This window comes from Cololabis saira, chromosome 9 (genome assembly GCF_033807715.1).
Source record: "Cololabis saira isolate AMF1-May2022 chromosome 9, fColSai1.1, whole genome shotgun sequence".
Classification (NCBI taxonomy): Eukaryota; Metazoa; Chordata; class Actinopteri; order Beloniformes; family Belonidae; genus Cololabis; species Cololabis saira.
In genome coordinates, this window is record NC_084595.1 from 25,367,237 (window position 1) to 25,386,216 (window position 18,980).

The 18,980-nt window shown below is 40.2% G+C and overlaps 1 protein-coding gene across 1 annotated transcript in view; it reads left to right on the plus strand.

Moving 5' to 3' along the window:
- adgrv1 (adhesion G protein-coupled receptor V1) overlaps nt 1-18,980 on the plus strand; it is a 112,461-nt gene that overhangs the window by 51,148 nt on the left and 42,333 nt on the right. The window contains exons 58-88 of the mRNA XM_061728948.1: nt 337-539; nt 631-807; nt 957-1,139; nt 1,258-1,437; nt 2,053-2,217; nt 2,355-2,475; nt 2,601-2,724; nt 2,835-2,973; nt 3,105-3,290; nt 4,566-4,801; nt 5,182-5,330; nt 5,502-5,700; nt 5,811-6,030; nt 6,113-6,352; nt 6,470-6,619; nt 6,735-6,955; nt 7,042-7,321; nt 8,011-8,154; nt 9,315-9,486; nt 9,734-9,875; nt 9,966-10,534; nt 11,427-11,690; nt 12,602-12,719; nt 12,861-13,032; nt 13,124-13,366; nt 14,425-14,832; nt 15,421-15,593; nt 15,745-15,991; nt 16,639-16,778; nt 17,701-17,856; nt 17,981-18,086. Coding sequence (XP_061584932.1) covers nt 337-539; nt 631-807; nt 957-1,139; nt 1,258-1,437; nt 2,053-2,217; nt 2,355-2,475; nt 2,601-2,724; nt 2,835-2,973; nt 3,105-3,290; nt 4,566-4,801; nt 5,182-5,330; nt 5,502-5,700; nt 5,811-6,030; nt 6,113-6,352; nt 6,470-6,619; nt 6,735-6,955; nt 7,042-7,321; nt 8,011-8,154; nt 9,315-9,486; nt 9,734-9,875; nt 9,966-10,534; nt 11,427-11,690; nt 12,602-12,719; nt 12,861-13,032; nt 13,124-13,366; nt 14,425-14,832; nt 15,421-15,593; nt 15,745-15,991; nt 16,639-16,778; nt 17,701-17,856; nt 17,981-18,086 — 6,227 coding nt within the window. The remainder of the gene's footprint in view (nt 1-336; nt 540-630; nt 808-956; nt 1,140-1,257; nt 1,438-2,052; nt 2,218-2,354; nt 2,476-2,600; nt 2,725-2,834; nt 2,974-3,104; nt 3,291-4,565; nt 4,802-5,181; nt 5,331-5,501; nt 5,701-5,810; nt 6,031-6,112; nt 6,353-6,469; nt 6,620-6,734; nt 6,956-7,041; nt 7,322-8,010; nt 8,155-9,314; nt 9,487-9,733; nt 9,876-9,965; nt 10,535-11,426; nt 11,691-12,601; nt 12,720-12,860; nt 13,033-13,123; nt 13,367-14,424; nt 14,833-15,420; nt 15,594-15,744; nt 15,992-16,638; nt 16,779-17,700; nt 17,857-17,980; nt 18,087-18,980) is intronic.

Consider the following 18,980-nt stretch of genomic DNA (forward strand, 5'->3'; position numbering starts at 1 on the left):
ATATTCTTCAGCCAAACTGTTCTAATACATTTCCCGATTATGCTTTCAATTTGTTCCAATAATAAAACTGCTGTAAGTTTAGCTGGTTGCTAATTGTTCCTGATTTCCAGGATAAAAGTATTTTGTGATTTGTCTTAATCTGTGTGGGCCATACAGTTCCAGGAAGTCTTAGTAACATACCCAGAAATGTTTTTATTCATTTCTCTAACTACGTTATATTTTTACATTAATAAAAGGCTTTTATTTACTGCCATCATTTTCATAGCAAGTTTTCCAAATGATTCTGCTGTTTAAACATGTATCTAATTACCACCATCCCATTTTCTGAATGTGCAGGGACTCCAGTCAATGTGACTCTCTCTATAGTAAGAGAGCAGGGCTCTTTAGGTGAGGTGGCAATCCATTACCAGACCAAGCCGGCCCTCCACCAGCCTCCATCCAACCAGGCCACTGCAGGAGAGGACTACTTAGCTAACGACAACACCATTATCATGATAAACGGAGCTACTGTGGCCATTGTGACTGTCACTATCCTACCGGTAGGGATTATGGATAAAAGAACAATTCATGAAATATACCATCATATATGTTTTTCAATTGTTTAGCTCTTATATACATATGTTCTTTAAGGATGATTTCCCAGAGCTGGCAGAGAGTTTCCTGGTAAATATAACGGGAGTGGAGTTAGTTCAAGGATCAGCTGGAGTCGGACAGCCCAATGTGAAGAGACTTGGTATGGAAGTGGCAGAGGTCACGATCCAGGAGAATGACGATCCACGAGGGGTCATTCAGTTTAATATTTCTGAGGTAAGCATAAAGAATTAGTGGAAATTGAATTATGAAGGACATTGAGCGCTAGTCTGGTATTAAGAACAAATAGTAGCACACGTGTGGCATGTGTTTAATTGATAAATAATATTCTAGGACAATTACACATGACGCAATATCTTGTTTAGGATATTCCTGGAAGTGTGCTGGCCTATGAAATACCTCAGCAAGACAATGTTGTCCATCTGTCAGTGGTGAGACTTGCTGGTACAAGTGGGAGACTGGTAGTGTACTGGGAGGCTCAGCCAATCACAGCTGATCTCAGGGACTTCAGCCCTGTGTCGGGGAACTTAACTTTTCAAGACGGACAGGTAAAGTGTGATTCATTTCATTCTTCTGAACTAAAATTAACCCGCTTTAAACATCACATCCAGCCATGACGTGAGGCAGTCCAGAAGTGTGAAAAGTGTCTTCCTCAATTTATTTTAGACAAAAGCCACAATTGACATCACTATTCTGGATGATGAACAAGTGGAGACATCAGAGACCTTCAGAGTCAGTTTGCTGCGTGTGATTGGCGGTGCTCGTCTGGGGCCCACAAACTCTGTAACTGTCAGTATCCCATCCAATGACTCACCTTTTGGGAGATTTGGATTTCAGACACTGGAGGTAAAACTTACATATGTTTATTATCATTATAGTAAGGTTTCACGTCATTGAATCCTCACAAAGCATGGAAACAGTTCACGTACCTCAGTTTGAATTAATGCAGGAGAGCATTTGGAAATTACTGAAATTATCAGTTATATATCCAACCCAGTCTCACATAAAAACGTACCCTGCCTAGGCTGGTCCAAAGTGCAAAAACGTAGAGGGGTTACAATATTAGCCCTTTTAAGATTTTAAGACTTTTAAGATTCTGGCCGTGACAGCAACAAACATGGTGGACATTTTAAATTTTTGAGTGAAAGAAATCAATATTTTGAGTTAGTTTCTGCATAGAAGTATATATATTTTACTTTCATAATATTCACTCAGTGAATTTACATAATCACTTGCTTGCTCGTGGTTGCAACGTTTTTTCAGATCTCGTCAGAATAATGATGAAGTAAACAAAATAATAATAATAATAATAATAATAATAATAATAATAATAATAATAATAATAATAATAATAATAATAAATAACTAATAATGTGTGATAAATTATCCTAAGCAACTGTCCACCATGTGTGTCAGAGAGGATGCAGTCAAAATGAGTAATTTTATGTAATGTCCTCTTAGGCTGTGATCAGTGAACCAGAGTTTGTGGACGATCCTGCTGCTGTGGCGACATTAGCCGTGCTGCGCAGTGCAGGAGGTGAGGGCGCGGTGACGCTGCTGTGGCAGGTGGAAGGCCAGAATGTAGATGACCTGACACCTATTAACGGGACTCTCGTTTTCACTGAGGTACGATTGTAAAAAAAAAAGTCTCAAGTTCTGTCCAAGCAGATATTTTTTATCCTTTTTATGAAATTCGGAAGCTTAAAAGCATCTAATAGTGGTACACTTTTTCATCAGTCTGAATTTATTTTTATATTTTACAGGCTGAATCTATGAAGTCATTTGTGATTAGAGCCCTTGCTGACAACATGCTGGAAGGAGATGAGAATTTCACCGTACGGTTGTTACCGGCTGACAGCGGAGCAGTCATTGACCCCTTACATGGTTGGTGCTTGTGAAGGGAATGTCAAATTCACAGAGCATTGATTAATTGAGGGACAAGTGCTTTATTTTCAGTAGAATACAATAATCATTCGTCCTCCTTACTTTCCCAAACTTCCCTCGTGTAGCTGTTGTGACCATCACCATCAAGGCGGACAAAGCTGCCCTCGGGATTGTTGGAATTGCAGAGTCGTCCAAGAACATCGTTATCGGAGAACCTCAGAAAGATTATGATGGCACTGCGTTGGTCAGGTGAGATAAATGCACCACCATGTCACGAATGTGAAAAGACAAAAAACAGCTTTAAATGTCAGTGTTTTTTATTTGTAAATGTAAAGTGAAGCTTGTGTGTTTACCATCAGCCTTGTGCGAGGGCCTGGTGTGTTTGGAGACGTGCAGGTATACTGGAATATTACTCCTGCTGTGGTTACCGAGTTTGAAGCAGTTTCTGGTACTGTCATGCTGAAAGATGGACAGTCGGTTGCCACCATTACTCTCAGGGTAGGTAATATGAATTATGTATACAAGTTTATAGAAAAAATCCAGGTATCACCTTTATCTTTGCACTGCAGAACAAATGCATCATAACAATGAGTACCTTCTACATTATTGTCTGTCATGTATGATGTTAGGCTCTGGATGATGAACTCCCTGAAGAGCGTCGCGAGTACCAGCTTTCACTGACGTCTGCTACTGCAGGACTTGAAATAAGTCCCAAGACCAAACATGCCAGGATTACCATGGCAGCTAGTGACCGCCCTCATGGCCTGTTCTCCTTCACCCGCCTCCAGCTCAGAGCCACAGAGGAACAGGGAAGGGTGAGCTCATAAAAATGAGTGTGACATAGGGATGGGCGGTATGGACTAAAAAATGTATCACGATAATTTCTGGTATTTATCCCGATAACAATAAAAATGACGATAAAAAAATACCAATTCAACTCCATCTTTGTAACTATAAATCTATCTCGCTCTCAGATCCGCCATGTTTGTTACACAAAAACGTATCAACGGGAATTTATCTTTCTTTCTTTCTTTCTTTCTTTCTTTCTTTCTTTCTTTCTTTCTTTCTTTCTTTCTTTCTTTCTTTCTTTCTTTCTTTCTTTCTTTCTTTCTTTCTTTCTTTCTTTCTTTCTTTCTTTCTTTCTGTCTTTCTGGCTCATTTCCTTCCTTCCTACCTTTTTCCCTTCCTTCCTTCTTTCCTCCTGCTCTCTCCTTCCTTCTTCCCTTCCTCTTTTACTCCCTTCATTCCTCCTTTCCTTTTCTCCCTTCCTTCTCCCCTTTCCTTCCTTCCTTCCTTCCTTCCTTCCTTCCTTCCTTCCTTCCTTCCTTCCTTCCTTCCTTCCTTCCTTCCTTCCTTCCTTCCTTCCTTTTTTCCCTTCCTTCCTTCTTCCCTTCCTCTTTCCTTCCTTCCTTCCTTCCTTCCTTCCTTCCTTCCTTCCTTCCTTCCTTCCTTCCTTCCTTCCTTCCTTCCTTCCTTCCTTCCTACCTTTTTCCCTTCCTTCCTTCTTTCCTCCTGCTCTCTCCTTCCTTCTTCCCTTCCTCTTTTACTCCCTTCATTCCTCCTTTCCTTTTCTCCTTTCCTTTTCTCCCTTCCTTCTCCCCTTTCCTTCCTTCCTTCCTTCCTTCCTTCCTTCCTTCCTTCCTTCCTTCCTTCCTTCCTTCCTTCCTTTTTTCCCTTCCTTCCTTCTTCCCTTCCTCTTTTCTTCCTTCCTTCCTTCCTTCCTTCCTTCCTTCCTTCCTTCCTTCCTTCCTTCCTTCCTTCCTTCCTTCCTTCCTTCCTTCCTTCCTTCCTTCCTTCCTTCCTTCCCGTACGTTGTGCGTGGATTTAACGCAGAACCTGAAATCAGCTTTAAACAAAAACTTCATCAACGGGAATTTATCGTTTTTACCGCGAGATGACAAATTCTTATCGTGAGGAATTTTTTTGACGGTTTATCGTGAACGGTAAAATATCGCCCATCCCTAGTGTGACATATATGTTTCTATCTTTAAGTAGTAGTCAAATTAGAAATTAGGGTGTACATCCTATTGCTTCACATAATGTAGATACACCTCAACCCACAGCCATATAATCTCCTCTCCCTTCCAAAGGTGAATGTGACGGTGAATCGCTCATTTGGCAGTTTGGGAAGTGTATGGGTGACCTATGAGACCGCAGGGAGCACGGCTGTCAGTGGGTTGGACTTTGTTCCAGCTTCAGGACGACTGCTGTTTACACCAGGCCAAACCTCACAACAGCTAACTCTGCATATCCAGGATGACAGCCTTCCAGAGGGGCCTGAGATGTTTTTTGTCAACATCACTGACGTGGAACTTGTCAATCTCAGGTAAGGAAAAGTTAGGAGGAGCTGTACATTTGTAAGTGCATTGGCTGGAATATTTGTAACAGCTTCAACATGAGAAGTGTCAAAAGTCTGTGATGATTTAAGGCTGCAAATGATGATGGAAAATCATAGTAATTCAATACAGGAGAGTATTAGGGCCACTGAAAAAAAAAATACAACTCTGAGAAAAAAAGTCAGAATTCTGAGATTAAAGTCAGAATTTCTGACATTTTTACTCAGAATTGTTCTTTGTTTTTCTTCAGCGCCCCGAATACTCTTCCGTACATTCATAAAATCAACATTGCAGGGCCTTGCTTTCTATGCTGTGTTGGACTGACTTCTTGTTGCTAACTTTTTATCCTCTGTCTCCCCCTGGTGGTCAGTGCCGTGGACTACACAGTGAGAGAGTCAGGAATACAGCTGGACCAGCCTCCAGCTGTGGGCAACATCTCCTCCCTTGGTGTGCTCATACTTACTAATGACAATGCTGAAGGCATCTTGGAGTTCATGCAGGACTATGTTAGCATTTTAGGTAAGAGGGTAAAAAAATTGATGAGCAAAAACAGAGTTTTACTAAATGCTTAATGCAATCAATTTGAACTATTATCCAATCTAGCATGACACTTTTAGATGCTAATGAAACTTAGAGATATTATCTACTGTGTGCATAAGAGTGTTTTTCTTCTTTGTAACTGTCTTTCAGTTGAGGAGACTGTGGGTACAGTACTTATTCCAGTGGTGAGGAGAGTGGGCTCTTATGGACCAGTCTCTGCTCACTTCATTTCAAGAGGCTTGAGTGCAACCCCTGATCTGGATTATGTCCTGAATAATGCTTCAGTGACATTTGCCAACGGACAAAATATAAGTTACATTAATGTGACTATTATAGATGACCTTGACAGGTGAGATTAAAAAAAAAGAGATAATATAAAAGCACCAGTTTTAGACAGTCTTTATTAAAACATGTGATTTAATTCCAGCTTAATAAAAAAAGTGAAACTGTCTCCCCCAGTGAACATGCAGAGATATTTGAGGTCCTGCTGGTTGGAGCTACAGGAGGAGCTGTTTTAGGCTCCCAGCATGTTGCAAGGATAACCATTGGCAAAAGTGACTCTCCGAACGGCATGGTCCGTTTTATAAACGAAAGCCTAATTACTGTGGCAAACCCTAACTCCACTGTGAAACTCAGTCTTGTTTTGGAGAGAGCAGGAGGCCTTTTGGGAAATGCGACGGTACGAGTGATGACAGAAATGAATAGCACATGGATCTCAGTGTGTCTTTCCGACATATTATTTACACTTGTCCCTTTGACAGGTTGCCTGGATCATCCTCGGCCCTAACAGCAGAGAGGTCCTTTCCCCATTCAATACTGACATTAGAGGACCTCTTAATGGCTCATTCTTCTTCAGCGATGGTGAGGAGGGCACAGGCACCATAGAGCTGCGGATACTCCCCCATGGCGAAGTGGAAGTGGAGGAGACATTTGTTATTGAACTCAGCATACTGTCTGGAGAGATGGATGTCGATCCTCAGGCTGGTTCCGTAACACTGAAGGTATTTCACTGTTTTATGACATTATAAGTCAAATATGATGAGTGAGCAAGTCCGAAACGCGTTTTTGCTTGAGGAAATCAGAACCAAACTAATCAATCATACATTTTTGTCACTTAGATAGATAAGTTTGGTGATCCAAATGGAATAGTTCAGTTCACTGACGATGCCCTTAAAGAACTTGTCATCAACGAATCCAGAGAGCAAGAGGGCCCAGTCAACATTTCCCTGCTGATAACACGCAGAGAGGGAGTCATGGGCAACATCACGGTAGGAGTACATCATGAATTCGCATCTATTACCTATTTATTACATTAATGTTGACTTTTGCTGAATTAAATTATTTTGTTACTGTCAATTGTAAACAGCCACACTTTCACCGCAGGTCCACTGGCAGATACGAAGTGACTCAGATTTAACAGGTGATTTTCTGGCCTTAGATGGCTCAGTGAAGATCCTGGAAGGCCAAAGGGAGGCTGAAATCATTGTTAGGCTGATGCCTGACACAGTGCCAGAGCTGGAGGAAATCTACATCCTCCAGCTCACAGCTGTGGAGGGCGGCGGCAGTCTCGATGCCAACCCAAACCTGATCACAACCCATATCAGGTTTGTCACTCGCATTTTGTCTTAATAATGATGTGAAAAGCCAAATAATCACTGACTTGAAATTGACCTTCCTCTGTCACCCACAGGGTGCCTGCTAACGATGAGCCACATGGTGTGTTTTCCCTGGACTCTGAGCAGCAGTCTATTGTTGTAGTGGATTCAGGCTCTCAGGTCACTAGAGCTCTGCTTGTGAATGTGACTCGACTTGCTGGGCTGTTTGGCAATGTCAGTGTGGGCTACAGGATCAGTGGAGGTGTAGATGAAATGATGGACATGGAAGAGATCATGGGAGGACAAGCTGAAGGAAGAGTGTTCATGAGAGAGGGACAAACTTTCAGTACGATCACTGTGCCCATCAGCAGCCAGGTAAAGAAACTAATGTAGTTATCGTTTGACCCTTTCAAAATAATAGTTTAGTTTGTTTAGAACAGGGGTCGGCAACCCGCGGCTCTAGAGCCGCATGCGGCTCTTTAGCGCCGCCCTAGTGGCTCCCTGGGGCTTCTTTAAAAATGTTTGACATTTTTTTTCTTTTTTTCATTTTTTTCTTCTTTTTTTCCTTTTTTTTCTTTTTTTCTTCCTTTTTCCTTTCCTTTTTAATCTCGACATTTCGACTTTTTTCTCGACATTTCGACTTTTTTCTCAAGATTGTACTTCAACATTAATCTCGACATTTCGACTTTTTTCTTGAAATTTTGACTTTTTTCTCGAAATACTGACTTTTTTCTTGACATTTCGACTCTTTTCTCGACATTTCGACTCTTTTCTCGACTTTTCGACTCTTTTCTCGACTTTTCAACTTTTTTCTCGACATTTCGACTTTTTTCTTGATGTGCATAATGAAAAATAAAAATCTTCCCCCAGTTCTAACTAATATAGAAACATGCAGCATGTGTTGCCTTCATTCTAAGGCTTATACAAGACTTTTCATTTTTTGCGGCTCCAGACATATTTGTTTTTTGTGTTTTTGGTCCAATATGGCTCTTTCAACATTTTGGGTTGCCGACCCCTGGTTTAGAAGGACTAATTCATGTTTATTTGTTCTCTTTGTTTTGTAGGTGTTTTTGTCAGTTGGTGCAAGTTTCACAGTAGAGCTCACTGATGTTAGATTGGTCACTGCCGTCCAAGGCTCTCTGCCTCGTCTCTTGCACGAGGCCACCGTTGCTACGGTGACTGTACCTGAAGAAGCTGCCAGCTCAGAGGTGAGTTGTGTTCGTGTTTTTGTTATAAATATACACGATGTATCTTTTTTTTTTTAAGTGTCCCAGACGAAGAGCACTCAAGAAAATGTAAGAAAATGCTTATCGAGAGCAGTACCTCTGGTGAGATGCTCATCAGACACAGTGCGCATCTTTGTCTTTGAAGAACTGCTCTGAATTGCATACCACAATAATTTATGAACACAATGGATAAATATTCATAAATAGCAGCATTTTTTTCTTCTAGTCAAGTTGATACATTTATTCAGACAGAAAAATAATTCACAAACAGCAGCTTATTTAAAGGTGTGAGACTCCTCCAAGGCTGAGTTTAAAAAGAGAGAAAAAAAAACATGCCTCCACACCGCAACCAACATCAAGAATGAATCATCTTGTTGGCAGAGGTAATTATTTCTCTGCACTGAAAGACAAACTAAGATTTACTATGACATTTTTTGCCTTTAGTGTTTTGTTCAAAACTCAAATAAAACCAAGGTTAATCATCTAATGCTAATCATCTAGTGCTAATCTCCTCTGACAACTGCCCATTGCCACATTTGTTCCTATAAATGATTTTTCACTTACTTAACAGATCTTACGTAAGCACCATACATATACACTCTGTAACACATTCCCTTCTCAGTGAGTCAGACAGTTCTACTGTACTTTATATACATGACTGTCTCAGAAAATTAGAATATTGTGATAAAGTCCTTTCATTTTCTGTAATGCAAAAATGCCATACATTCTGGATTCATTACAAATCAACTGAAATATTGCAAGCCTTTTATTATTTTAATATTGCTGATCATCAGAATCAGAATCAGAATCAGAATCAGAATCAGCTTTATTGGCCAGGTTCGAACATTGTCCAACAAGGAATCATGGCTTACAGCTTAAGAAAACTCAAATATCCTATCTCAAAAAATTAGAATATTCTGGGAATCTTAATCTTGAACTGTAAGCCATAATCAGCTATATTAAAATAATAAAAGGCTTGTAATATTTCAGTTGATTTGTAATGAATCCAGAATGTATGACATTTTTGTTTTTTTGATTGCATTACAGAAAATAAAGACAATATTCAAATTTTCTGAGACAGTCCTGTATATTCATCGAGCTAAGGGCCTGATCATCTGCCCTGTCTCGCTTTTATCACACAGGTTGGTTTTGCCTCAGTGGCTCTGCAGGTTGCAGATGTAGAAACGGGGACATGTGAGGCAAAGGTGACACGAACCGGGCTTTTTGGGAACATCAGGGTGCAGTGGAAAGCAGGGTATCCATCAGGAGAGGCTCCACCTGGCTTCAGAATCGGGACTATCGTCCCAAACTCAGGTAAGACGAACAGAGAGGGAGTTAACTCTTGACAAACTGAATTATATCAATATTTACTCTTATATTATTTCAGCCCACTAGCACTACTGTTTTTAGCAGCACACCAGTCTGAGCTTTCATTTGTTTTGTCTTAGTTTTTTCTAGTTTACTACATCCTCAATCTGGTTATTTGACATTTTATCCCAAATACATGAAGCGAAGGCCTTGAAATTGTTGACGGTGTGCTCCTTCTTTATCTCCTGTTTAGGCTCACTGAACCTTGTCCATGGAGAAAGGACAAAGACCATGTCTTTTACAGCTGTGGTTGATGCTTCAGAGGCGGCATCCTATGCCATACACCTCACTGCTCCCACATCTGCCACTGCTGCACGTGGTCCTGTCAAACTCAGGTAGTTGCTCAATAGCGGTTTTCACCAGTGACACAATCAGTTTGTAAATTTGACTGATATTAAGTCCTACTTGTCTGTCTCTCTGCACAGGTCAGGCTTTACTGTGGCAGAAGTGGAGCCACTTGGTGTCTACCAGTTTGCCCCTGAGTCCCGTCAGCTTGTCATTGCAGAGGACATCATAACTATAACACTTTATGTGCAGAGACTGTTTGGCTCTCGCAGCAATGCAACTCAGTTGTCCTATGCAACCTTGGATGGCAGTGCAGAGTCAGGAAAGGACTTTTTTTCGGTTCCCGATGGCCGTTTGGTCTTTGACTCACCTCACCAAACCAATGCTTCGTTCCATCTTTCAATCCGAGATGACGCGCTCCCAGAACCCGACGAGTACTTTCAGGTTAACTTAACAGATGTTCGGACCCTTATTCCAGACTTACACTGGGCACATACAGCTCCTCGCCTCAACCCTCAGCACAGTCTGGCCACTGTCACCGTCCTGGCTAACGATGCTACCGGTGGAGTTCTGAGTATTGGACCAGTACTAGTCCAAGTACCAGAGGATCGAGATGAGGCAACGCAGCAGGAGCGGAGGGTTGTTTTGAGGGTGCGCCTCTCTGAGAGTGTGGCAGGGGCAGTAAGCGTTCGGGTCCAAGCATATGGAGGTATGTGTTTCAGCTGGTTGCAGTAGTTATTATTTTATATGAATGAATTAATTGTTTATTTCGGTTACATTACATTATTTGCAATTCAAACTGTGTGTGTGTGTGTGTGTGTGTGTGTGTGTGTGTGTGTGTGTGTGTGTGTGTGTGTGTGTGTAAATGACAAAACACTTTCATACAAGTTAACACTCATCAGTTTCACACAAAAAATAATAATAAACTCTGTAACCGAAAAAGGAATAGGCTGAAGCCAAAGCTTATATTTGCCTACCCTGTACTTTCCAACAGAAAACCCAGATTATCTGCAATATGAAAAGAAAAAAAAAGAGAAATTTCCCTTTAAATTGTTCTGCTTAACCAAATTATACTCCAATCATTTAGCATTGTAATCCTTAATTATTTTACTTTTCAATATTTTTTTAAATTCAACAGAGATTTACACAGTTTCACTTCATCACTAAGTTGATTCCATAATTTGACTCCCAAAAATGAAACACATCTATATTTAACATTAGTCCTCACACGACATCTTTCAAAGACCCACAGCCTTCTTAAATTATAATTTGTTTCTCTTAATTTAAAGAAATGCTGAAAACAAGCAGGAAGGCTATTATTCTTAACTCGAAACAAAATTTCTAATGTTTTTAAATATACAATATCTATGAATTTTAATATGCATGACTCTACAAATAATTTATTAGTAGTGTCACGATAAGAAACTTTATTTATTATTCTTACAGCTCTTTTCTGGAGTTTAACTATAGGGTCTATATATGTTTGTATACGTATTCCCCCAAACCTCCACACAATATGACATGTATGGCATGATAAGAGAGAAATACTGTACATGTGTGCAATTTTACTCATGTGTGCGTTGTTGTGTGGTTTTACTCAGATGGAAGTACAACACCTCCACCTTTCACGCTGGAACCGACTGGAAAGCTCGCGAAAGAAGAGATGGACTTTCGTTTGGAGTCCACTGTCGTGTTTCTGCAGGCTGGACAGGATGAAACAGAAGTTACTCTCATCATCCTGGATGACACAGAGCCAGAGGGACTTGAAGTTTTCTACATCTACCTCAGCGATCCAGAAGGAGGAGCTCAGATCACAGACAGTCCTTACCAGGGCTTTGGAGCTTTTGTGAAGATCACCATTCTTGGTAAAATGAAAAAAAAACTATGTGTGTATATAATTCAAGTCTGCTTTAAAAAAAAAAAAGAAAGAGCATTACCCGTTTTATTCAATTCAGTTCAATTCAATTTTATTTATATAGCGTCTAATACAACAGATGTTGTCTCTAGACGCTTTCCAGAGATCCAGAACATGAACATAAACCCCCGAGCAATTATTACATAAACAATGGCAGGTAAAAACTCCCCTAGTGGGAGAAAAGCCTTAAGCCAAACAGTGGCAAGGAAAAACTCCCCTTTAGGAGGGAAGAAACCTTGAGGAGGAACCCTTTATTTGTATGCTAGTGTTTCATCCGCGCCACTGTTGTCTGCAGCTGCGTTTGTGAGCAATGTAGTGGAGCTGTAGTGAAGATATCATTTATCTAGGGCTGTGCGATTAATCGATTTTAAATCTAAATCGGATTTATTAATCACAATCGATGTTAAAAAAGGAAAATCGGAAAATCGATTTTCCTTTTTTGCAGCTGGCTGCATTACAGACAGAGCTTGTCTAGTCGTCTGTGTTTGGTCAAGAAAATTGTAAATGTTGTCACTTTACTAAACTCAAGGAGGATTTACAGTATATTTCAATTGCACTTCATTCCCAATAGGGAAATTTGTTTGCTATTTTTCTTTAAAAATAAATAAAGAATTTATTCCATTGTCTTTTGTAGTTTTACCAAAAAAATCAAAATCGAAAATCGCGTTTTCAGAGAAAAAAATCGGGATTTTATTTTTGTCCAAAATCGCCCAGCCCTACATTTATCCAAAATATAAACTCCAGGCTGCATATCAACCATTTTTTTTCAAAATATGTTTTTAACATTTTAGTAGGAATTAATTAGTATCTGCTGTTTTTAACCCTCTTTGCAATGTTTTTGCACCCTTCTGTCCACCCTAGGGAGTGACGTCCACAATGGCTTTATTGGGTTCAGTCTTAGCTCTCTGAAGGGCCAAGTTCTGGATGAAGATTCAGAGAACAGAACTGCTGTTCTCTTCCTGCAGAGACAAGAAAATAGGTATTAAAACAACAGCCTCATATTTCTGATTGAAAATTAAGATGAATAAAAACCTGTCACATGCAAATGAGTCTGTTATCAGATACCACCATGATTTGTTTGCCTTGTTGGTATTTACATGAGTTTTCTCCATATACGTAGAGCCTTTGAGGATTTGCAGGTCTTCTGGAGAGCTACCTTCAGCAAAGAATCTTTAAGTCTTGTCAGTAATGGAGTAAACCTAACCACACAGCTTGTGCAGACCTCAGGGACAGCATTTTGTAGGAGAGGAGAGACCATCTGTACGCTGACTCTGGAGGTCCTTGATGATGAGGTAAGAGGGAGGAGGGTAACCTCATCAATTATTCCTAAGAAATGTGGTGCTGCACACAGCGTTCATTCATCACTCATCTGCGTTGTTGCAGGAACCAGAGTACCAGGGATGGTTCCTAGTAGAGATTTATCAAGTGGGCGCTGGAGCTGCCATTAATGAGACAACTCGTTTTGCCAACGTCACCTTACCAGAGAGTGACAACCCCCGAGGTGTGGTGTACTTTACTGTGGGTCATCGGCTGCCCGTCGCTACACTGAAGACCACTAGGCTCAGTCTGCAGGTCTACCGAAGAGCGAGCACAACTTCAGAGTTAACTCTGCATTATCGCACCGTGGTAAGATATCATCAGTCTGACTGCAGTCACATAATACAAACCGACGCCAAAGCATGTGATTGATGGTTTAATAAAAAAAACAAAAAAAACTGTGAAACAAATATCTTTAACTAGAAATGTATTCATTCAATATAACTTAAGTCAGTTTTAATACAAATGAAACATCTTATTAATACATGATTGTCTTTGACGTATTTTCGCGAGTAATCTGTGTAATAAGAATTATATTTCTAATCTTGGACGAGATAATTCCACTTTATCCCGTCCACTTTTTTGTGTTATCTAATGCTAACAACCAAATATATTTACCTGGTGCAACTGAGTACCAATACTTGGAAGTGCTGATCTGAACTGGTATATGTTTTTACAGTAGTGTTGAAATACCTAAGAAATGTATACCAAAAATATCATGGAAGTTATCTTTACAAATACATCTTGTTGTTTACACTCTACTTGATTATTAAAATTGAGGGCCAGTAGCAAGACTGCATCACCTTTTATTTTATATATTAATATTTTATTTTATATATTCCTGATGTCATCAAGTTACGCTGCTGTCCTTATCTTTAATTTAATAAAAGTAATGATTTATCGATATGGATGTTTTTCAAGGAGATTTCCCTCAGTCTCATTCATCTGATTTCAAAGTTCTATTTCTCTGAGTGATGATGATTCGTGATATCTACTTCCATATCAAAGGACAGTATATAATGAGAGTTTTGATATCGGACATGAAAGTAAAAGCGTATAGTGCACTCAGCAAAAGGGAGGTCCCTCACAGACAGACAAGTCTTTCATCTCTCCAAAGAAGTCACTAGACACTAGGTTTGCTGTATTATAAAAGCCCCGTCCTCTCTTGATCATGATTTCCCCATAAATATTATGGCAGCAATACTCAGCTGCATGTGCCTCTGACACAGTGTACAGTATGTATGATCAAACATAATCACTCAGTTGATTGTGATCTCATAAATGACTCATACTTGATGACACTGGATCTTCATCAAGTTGCTGCTTGAGACTTCATGTTCAACTCAAAATGTCTCATTTTCTTGTAGGAGCTTCCCAGGGAGGAGATGGTGGGTCCATATGTGATCTGGCCTGCTAAAGCAGGAATGGACTTCCCTCAGCAAGAGGGCATATTAACATTTGATGCGGGGCGTCAGATCACATCACTAGACATTTACCTGACACCGGACCTTGCTTCATCCTTCCCAACACCAAAGCGCTTCCAGGTGGAGCTTTTCAATATCAAAGGAGAAGCCAGTGTTCACTCTGAGTTTGGGCTGGCAAATGTGACTCTGGTGTCTAATGCAGCAAGTGAAGCTGTCTGGGTTTTGTTGGACCAACTACATCAGCCTCTTGACTCAACTATATTGAACCAGCTCCTGCAGCGACTCAAAGATAAGGCCACATCACCTCTCACTCGTGAACAGATGACCGCGGTGCTTGAGGCTCTGGGGAAGGTAAGACAACAAAAATCACTCAGATGGCAAAAAATGTCCGACCCAAGAGGCGTCTCTTTCTACAGGTTTCAGAGTGATTGTGGCTGTCAAATGATGAGTGACATATCCACCAGGCATCTCTAAAAATCTGCTTTTTCCTCGGGAATCACATTCACGTGACATTTGACCGAACTCACCAAACCAAACATGCAACATTTGCACCTAATCTGGCCCATATGAGACGTGCTATAAATCGAGTTAGGCACGGCTTCAGTCATGACCTTTGGGCTACATCTGGCCCACATCACACTTTCAAGTGCTGAAACAGAACAGTAGGTGCTAAAAGGATCCCAGATTCGGCCCAGATGTTTCCTCTATCAAAAAAAAGTAAACTCATTCCATGTAAACTCACAGCGAAACTGGAATAAAACTCAAATCTAACAGCTCTGTCTGCCTTTTTAAAAGCAGACAAAATGTGTGTGGAGAATGGAAGAAAATTGAACTCCTCAACATGAGATTAATTGGGAGGATATGCAAAGCATGAGACTTTGTGTGATATATTGTACATGAAATGTATTTTTTGTTTTCAACGTTCCTCTCCTCGTCCAGGTGCTTGCTGAAGCGGAGCGGACACCTTTACGCAACAGTAGTCGTAATTTGACCTACGACCTATTGTGTGTCCTGGCCAATCCCAGCCGAGTGGACACTCGAGGCCTTAGCTACCTCGCTGAAGTGGCAGAGCGATTTGCATTCTCCCTGCTGACACAGATCCAATGTGAGATGTGAGTGTCAGTATTTTAAATGAATAAAGAAATTAACAAACTGTAAATAGATGATTATATTTAGCAGATGAACACCATCTTACAGGTCACATTGTCACATTATACTTGATATTGTTAATGTTTGGGTTTTTTTTCTGTGTGATTTCTCCAGAAAGGGAACTGTGCTGGACACGTGTCCATATATGACCATCTCTGCCTTCCAGTGGTATCCCACGCAAATTAATGGGCACAAATTCAGGGGCCATAACGCGGACTTCTTCCAACTTCCAGATACACTTCTGCCGGTACCAGCAGGCTTAACTGCCGACTGTGGCAACCTCAGCAGGATTCAGCTGACCGAGTTCAGACATGAACACTGGTTTCTTACCAGTGACACAATCACAGCTGTCAGTGGGAAGGTAGGGGATTACTTGCATAGTTTAACATTATCTGGTTCATTTCCATCATTTCTCAAATGCTACTTTTTTTTTTTTAAACATATATTTATTGAATTTTTGTAATATAGTAACATTCAACAACACTTATAACATCTATCAAAACAGATGGCAGTATGTAAAATAAATAAATTCGTACACAATTGTACCAAATATTAATAATGAATTAATTCAGAAGTGGGAAAAAAAAAAACAAGAACAAAAGCAGAAAAACAAAAACAAATATTAAACAGAGTACTGTCTGATGTGGTTGTACCCAGGAGATATTAAAGATAAATTTATGTAGCCAGTATGTATTAATGTTCTACATTAATAATAATAATAAAGAAAGAAAAAAAAACAAAACAAAAAAAACAATAAAAAATAAAAATAATAAAAATTAAACAGCAACACCAAAAATGTCAAATGTCTGTAACTTTATGCTTTCCTGAGAACCAATGAGGTGTTATTCCATTGTTCTATTTTTCCACTGTCTCAAATGCTACTTTTACTCTTATATGAAATGATTTTGCTTAAACAGCAGGTGGCAGTATTGTCCTGACATAAACTGACCATTCATTTTTTAGTAGCTCTGCAAATGAACTGTCCTCTGCTGTTGTCTCTTTCTGCAGGTTTTCTCGGCCGGCCTCCAGGACAGAGGTTCACGACCCCTAGAAGATGGCAATGAGGTGTTGTATCGTATCCACTCCCCTGGTCAGCGAGTTAAACCAGGAGAGTCTCTGTGCCTTCTCTGGAACCAGACCACTGCGAGGTAATGCTCAAAGGGCCCATTCAGTCATGCACATGCTCAACGACAAATGATTGTCTTCCTGTTATCTGGTAATATCATTTGCTTAGGTTTTCAGTGTATTCCCCAAAGTCTTCATTTTTCCATAACTAACTAATCTGTTTTTCATTCTTACATGAGAGCCTAACATAGAACAATTTGCCAATTGAAGTGAAAAGTTCAGTCTCTGAGTGAGAAATCCCTGTGTCCACGGGTGATTTCGTCACTGTTTTTATATCTGCAAATTCAGTCTGCTTCCCTCCCACTTGGAGTCAGTGTTCTGAGGACATTCCTGGGGAGTGGAACACAACTTGGCTGGGACACACTGTTAAATTTTAAGATTTGGCAGGTTTTGTTTGGCAAGAACAGCTAGCTGGATGATAAATCCCAGGGATGGAACTGTTTATGGAAGCGACATTGAGAGAGAGCAAAAGATGGATAGATAATCTAAGCTAAGGTGTGTTAACTGTGTCAGTAATTCCAACACAAATATATGAAGAAGGCTGTTTGTGTTGATACGTATGGGCTGCACCCCAGCAGTTAAGTTTTAAGCATGGTTTTTGTTTTCAGATGATGATGAAAATCAGCTTTTTACCCCTTTTAAGCAAAAATGTGTGTGTTCTCCAACAGAAAGCATTGCCATTTCACCTGTTTGAATGCTCTGAATTACTTTTCTGGCTAGCTTGTAATTGATTTAGTTCTTTTATTATTTAGGTAACATCACTTCTTTGGAGGGTGTAAGTAGGTTTCACTTACAAAAGCTAATACACCAGGGAAATTAAACATAAACAGGCTTGTTATGTAATTTGCCTCGCTATCATACCGTGTACCCTGCGCTAATTTCTTCTATTCTTGTCTTAAATTATCTTATCCATCTTCATATTTTTTTGTCCTCTCCTCTCCTTAGCTGGTCATCAGACAGTCAATACTGCAGGGTTGTGAAAGAAAGTGGGAATTATGTGGAGTGTGCATGCTCCCACTTGTCTATCTATGCAGCCCATGCTGAGTTTACCATGCTCGCATCCTACAATGAGGCTTTCTATGCTTCAGGATTTATCTGCATCTCAGGTAAAAGTATTCTAAACAAATAAAATAAAGCTCCATAATACTTTGAGCTCTATTCTACATTTTTACTTCAACCACTTAATTTTAATGAATACTGCTAACATGTACTCAATTTCTCCTACCTCAGGGTTTGCATTGGCCATCATATCCCACTTGTTGTGCTCCCGTTTCCCCATGTTCGCTGCCAAACTGCTAATTCACATGCTGGTGAGCTGCCTTGGAACTCAGGTAATACAAATGTTTGGATATTCCTTTGCTGCAATACGGTGCCCTGGCCTTTTCACCGCATTGCATATATTGATTCTCTTAATAGTTGTAAATGTGGATGGATCAGAGACCTTTGGAAATTGCAGATAGTTGCCTCTCTGTGCTAGAGTGATAAATAAAACTCAAATCCTGTAGATCTGCATGTACTACATGCATTAACACAACTCATATATAAATGCAATACATACCTTTATTTCCCTTTCTTTCAAACTTTAAGTGAATATGGAATTGCATACACTCAAGCACATTTGATTTTAAGCCTTTATGGAAAGTGTAAACACATGTGCACAAACAGACATATACAGTATATGCTGCCAACCCAACACTCTGCCCACTACACATGTTACAGGTATTTTCTTGGAAATGCGCATGGATGTGCACACACAACATCAGATGTCACTGGCTGCGTAGTTTGCGGGCCGCTGCGTCCTGACAACACAGCCATGCTCCCCGCACCTAGGCCCATTAAAAACGCAAGCTGTCACATAACCATTGAGTGAGATAGATATGTAGCTCCAGGTTAGTCTCTCTCTCCTGGTTCCGATCATGCGTGTGTGTGTGTGCGTGTGTATGAGTAATTGAGTATGGGACTGGTAATTTTCCACTGATCTCCCTTCTCCTTGGTTGACAAACATGAGCACTTTCTAAAGCAGACCTTGGGGGCTAGCCACCTCAGACTTGACCTGTTTATGGCCCATGTAGAGCCCCTAAACCTGAAATGGATTTGGATGGAAAATTCCATCCAGTTCTCTACCCTTCTTGGTAGTCAACTGTATTTTAAGACCTTTCACATTCAGCGTCTCTGAGATAGTATGTGTTAGTAATCTCTGTGTATTTCTGTGGCCTTCTTGTCAA